General features: G+C 49.4%; 1 protein-coding gene across 1 annotated transcript; it reads left to right on the top strand.

Moving 5' to 3' along the window:
• Nucleotides 1–1,175: 1,175 nt before the first annotated feature.
• Nucleotides 1,176–4,836, top strand: zfp64 (zinc finger protein 64 homolog (mouse)). The gene is made up of 6 exons (XM_084479031.1): nt 1,176–1,363; nt 1,723–1,884; nt 2,031–2,177; nt 2,371–2,433; nt 2,525–2,776; nt 2,881–4,836. The coding sequence occupies exons 1-6, from the start codon at nt 1,342–1,344 to the stop codon at nt 4,329–4,331; spliced, it is 2,097 nt and encodes a 698-aa protein (XP_084335157.1). The 5' UTR covers nt 1,176–1,341; the 3' UTR covers nt 4,332–4,836.
• The last annotated feature ends 209 nt before the right edge of the window (nt 4,837–5,045 follow it).

Raw genomic sequence — 5,045 nt, 5'->3', positions numbered from 1 at the left:
TACAATAGAAACATGTATGAGGAGACAAAAGTAGGCCTATGTGTGTTCCGGCGGGGGCAGACATGCTATCGTACTCTGCTTGGTTGTAAAACCGGAGGAGAGGAGGTCTTGATCAAAATGCTGAGCAGTGACCGGCCCTATGCCGCTCGGGGGATGAGGGGTCTCACTTTAATTAGCCCATCTCGGAGCCATTTGTCTGCTGAGCGTAAACCTGGTCTTTTGATGTACATTTAACTGTAGGGGATACGCTGGGAATGTGGATGTGTGAACGTGATTTCCTCTTCAGTCAAGGAGAAGTCATTATTTAATCGTCTCATCCTCCACTCCACCACTGCCGCTATCAAATTTGAACACGCCACTTGTGAACTGTTCCCCCTTTTTTGACACCCGATAAATAATTCTGCACACAAATCCCATAATGTGCCATCAGTATGTGTAGAGAAAAGGCACACCTCAAACACTTGGTGATAAAACCAGCTTTGTGCGGGCCATTAAAATGCACTGTATGACATGTGGGTGAATGCACACAATACCTCCTAACTGTCTTCCTTGGATTCGCTGCCTCAGCAGGGATGCAGCCAGACTGCAGGCGGCTATGGAGGAGAGATCAAGTAACACAATAACTGAGGTTCATAGTGGCAGTGAAGCAGTTAAGGCATGCCAATACAAATGGAGATGGATGTCATGTCTCTTGTGATTTTTATGATTTGAAGCAACATATTTCTAAACTAAAGGCCTACTCCAATATTAGTAGTAGGCTAGTTAGTTTTAGCAGAAGTAAGTAGTCAAACAAATTCACGGTATTAAGTCACAATTAAATTCGTATGTATGATTTAAAAGCGCAAGGCTCTTAGGATAATTGGAGATAATTAGAGGCTATATTGCTGTAATTTAGGCTGTTTCCACACCTGAGCAGTATGTGGCGCTAACGTTCAATACGAACGAAGACCAGTAATGAAGAATCTGAACTAAGTAAAACAAAGAAAGCTTCGTCGCAGATGTATTTTTTAAAACAAATGTGTGTTACCTGAAACAGTTTTTGTACTAGTGGATGACTCCCTTTATAACAATGTATGAGGCCCTCTGATTGGCTGATCTCTTGTCGAAAAATCACCTCTGGTTGCAGAAGACGGCACTGCCGCAAACCACGTCGACCATGTCGTAAAGTCGGTGCGATCTATGTTGCTAAAGGCAGAGTGATCGATAAACAAACTTGTGCCATCACGAGTGCTTGTAAACAATCCCCGACATGTCTACACACAGCCGTGTTATGCTGAATGAACCGTTATGAAGGACATGAAGGAACCGTCTGAGGACAGAACATGAGCACCAAAACTAACGATGACATCATACAATACCGAAGGTAAAACACATGTTCATAATATTTACACAGTGGTTGTAAATTTAAATAATTGACAGGCTACTAGTATTCGTCAATCTCCTGTTTGTAGTCCACTCTTAAAGCTTCAAGCGTTGAAAACCTTGTCCATTTCATTCGTCATCCGTTAATAGAGATTGTATTGATGCAACTCGTCCTGTTCTCCTGCTTCTCACTAACTCCCGTCCGATCATATAGTATTAGTGATTTCCTGCTTCTCACTCTCTCCCGTCTGATCAAGCAGTATCGCTGTGTTATCCTGCTTCACGTTCCGTTCAGTCTGAATATACAGGGTAACTGTTTCTCCTGCTTTGTCACTCAATCCATCCCGTCTGATCACGCAGTGGGACATTCTGTGATGGTGGAGGTTAGTCCAGACATCCACATCTGTGGCTTCTGCAAGCAGCAGTACAATAACTTTGAAGTATTCCTCGCCCACAAGCAAAATGGCTGTTCGCTACAAACCTCTGACATATCTACCTCTACTGCAACTCCTGCAATCACAGGTAAACCAAGTGATCATTCTGCTGCCCGCTTCCTTGTTAACTCAATTTTAATTCAATTTAACGGATTCCCAGTGTGAGTTCTGATTTCGTATTCCCTTTGTTGGCAGTGGATGTAGGCTAGTTAACATCCTCCTGGTCTTTTTCAGATTCCAGCGCAGAGTTTGTTTACGAGGAAACCTACCAGACGTGTGTTATGAGAGGTGTCAAAAAGATCCTGTCCAAAGCACAAAAAACACCTTCCAAAAAACTAAAACCTGCACTGACTTCAAAGAGACACAGCTGCTGTTTCTCAGGTTGGTGCCTCTTGTCGTTAACAACTCCTAACACATTCTTTCCGTTCAGCAGCCGGGAGGACTGTAGTCCCTGCCAGTCACACCCAACCTTTGAGTGTTTCATTTTGTGAGAGAACTGTTTTAAATTCTAATCCCACACAGGTCTGAAACTTCACACACACCTCGTAAAAACTAAACTTCTCCACATCTGCAGGTTGCACCTTTAAGACCCAGTATGGCCAAAAGGACATGGAGCGCCATCTCAAAACGCATACAGGTACGCTCACCTTATCCTGAATATCTCTGTGTTTTAGATAAGTGATATGGTGTCCGACGTCCTGAACATGTTGTTGTTTGTGTTCTTCAAGGCGAGAAGCCGTTTGAGTGTGAGCTGTGCCACAAGCGCTTCAGCCGGCGCGACAAGCTCAACATGCACAGCCGCTCGCACACGGGGGAGAAGCCACACAAGTGCAAACACTGTCCGTACGCAGCGGCCGACAGCAGCAGTCTGAAGAAGCACCTCCGCATCCACTACGACGAGCGGCCCTTCAAGTGCCAGATCTGCCCCTACGCCAGCCGCAACTCCAGCCAGCTCACGGTCCACCTCCGCTCCCACACTGGTGTGTCGTCGACTACCTGTCGTTGGCCCGGGAATAGTCCTGTAGTACGTTTGACAAGATGGAAACCTAACGCTATACAATTGTTTTGTCGTTGTTTTCACCAGGGGACGCGCCTTTTCAGTGCCAACAGTGCGACGCCAAGTTCAAGATCAACTCGGACCTGAAGCGGCACGTCCGCATTCACTCGGGGGAGAAGCCCTACAAGTGTGACTTTTGTGAATACCGCTGTGCGATGAAGGGCAACCTGAAGTCGCACATTCAGATCAAGCACGGCTCCCAGAACTCCTTCCGCTGCCCGCACTGTGACTTCCAGTGTGCCAACAAGACGGCCCTGCGGCAGCACTCCCGGGAGCACCTGCCCCTCCAGCCCGTTCAATGTTCCAAGTGCACTTACTCATGCTCCAGCAAAGGGGCGCTCAAGGTCCACGAGAGAGTGCACTCCGAGGAGCGGCCCTTCAAATGTGACTTTTGCAGCTTTGCGTCCAAGCAGCGCAGTAACCTGGTCATCCACAAGAAGAAGTGCCACTCTGATAAGCCTGGCAAGGGTAGCAGCGTTGGCGGCAAATCCGGCGCCGCCGGAGGGAAGAGCGTCGACTGGGACGTCCCCAAGCCGACCAGCTCCCGCTACCGTGCCAAGTTGGACGCAGCACGGGCCTTTCGCTGCGATGTATGCAACGCCTCCTTCGTCCGGGAAGACTCCCTGCGCAGCCACAGGAAGCAGCACCGCGGGACCCACAATGCACTGCAGCTCCATCTCTCCTGTCAGCCCGGCGGCGGCGGGACCGTCGGTCCGGAGCAGGGCGACGCCCGTCTCCAGCTCCCGCTGACCTCCGAGCCGCTGGGTCAGTACGGCAGCGCCCAGCTGAAGATCATCGTGTCGCACCCCCTGGGTCCGGAGGACGCCCTGATGCAGGCGGCGGACGGTCACCACCAGGCCAAGGCCAACATGCTGCTGCTGAGCCCCAACGGACAGGACATGGCGGTGAACTCCATGATCCAGCAGGTCAACCTGCTGACCCCCGTGCAGCCGTCGACCCTCGGCGGGCCCCCCTCCTCCCACTATGGGGGGGGGGGGACGGTCCTCCTGACCCAGCTGGGCCCGGGGGACGCCGGAGGACACGTTCTGCACCAGGCGCTGCTGCAGACCTCCGGCGGCGGCTCGTCGCAGGGCCCCGGCGCCAACGCCACACAGACCTTCTTGGCTACCTGCTCAGACATCGAGAGCCTCAGCGCGCTCATCCAGGAGGGGGGAACCGAGGTCACCGTGGTGACGGAAGGCATCGGCGCGGCGACGGCGTCCCCCGCCGCGTGCGCTCCGATGGAGGAGGCGGCGGCAGCAGGGGCGGTGGCGTGCGTGGACAACAGTGCCTTGGAGTGCGTGGGTGGAGGGGGAGGCCTGATGGTGCCTAGCATCCACCTGGGCGGTCAGGGCGTGGTCCTCCACAGCCTGCCGCTCATCGTGTCCAGCCAGCCCCACAGAGGAGCCTTGGATCAGCTCCCCACCACCACACTCTACACAGACTCACAAGCACATATAGAGGGAATGTCACAATGACTCTGGATCAGTTGAGGACTTGAGCTAGCAATGAAAGCCGGAGAGAGATTGCTGTCCTAAAGCTATATAGATTTTATCGCTGCGTCGTCAACACGTCACAGAGAAGGGGTAGATTTGATTCTATGCTTCTCGATGCTGAATAGGCCCGGATCAGAACCTTTTCATGGATGATCTCTAATCCATGATATGAGGTCATGAGCTGTGTGTGGAGTGCAGGGTTTTAGGTTCTTAGAGTTAAAGATGAATGCATTGGTAATACAAATGATACAGCTTGGTTGTGTTGTCAGAATATCATTGTGCTTATGAACAAAGAACTTAAGTTATTCAGTTCTAGCCATATATGCAATATGGTTATTCATGTAGTTTACCCTTTTTTTAACAGAATATATCAAACAATGTTGGTCTCCTTGTATATTGTCTTTTTTTAAGGCATTTGACATTTAAATGTGAAATATGATATTTTTCCAACTTCTTGGACGAATACAATAAATAAATTATAACAATATTTCTTATTCTTTGCTAGGTTGCAGACCCAGAACCTCACTTCAATTAACCAAAGCAACTATTATCATTAATACTAAGAGAACTAGAAAATACATTTCCTGCAGAAAATGCACTGAGTGCTGTAGTGTAAAGTAAGGTAGACAATGGTTTTAATATAGCCACAAAGTTTAAGACGTAAAGAAATATTGATGTTAAAATAATTTCTCTTCA

Source organism: Micromesistius poutassou (genome assembly GCF_964030765.1).
Source record: "Micromesistius poutassou genome assembly, chromosome: 15".
NCBI lineage: Eukaryota > Metazoa > Chordata > Actinopteri > Gadiformes > Gadidae > Micromesistius > Micromesistius poutassou.
Note: the sequence above shows the minus strand (reverse complement) of the source record. Positions and strands in the feature narration are given on the sequence as shown.

Coding starts and splice junctions, on each gene's coding strand:
- zfp64 (XM_084479031.1), top strand. CDS start 1,342: ATGACATCATACAATACCGAAG. Junction 1,364..1,722: donor GACATCATACAATACCGAAG/GTAAAACACATG, acceptor CTGATCACGCAG/TGGGACATTCTGTGATGGTG. Junction 2,777..2,880: donor CCACCTCCGCTCCCACACTG/GTGTGTCGTCGA, acceptor TGTTTTCACCAG/GGGACGCGCCTTTTCAGTGC.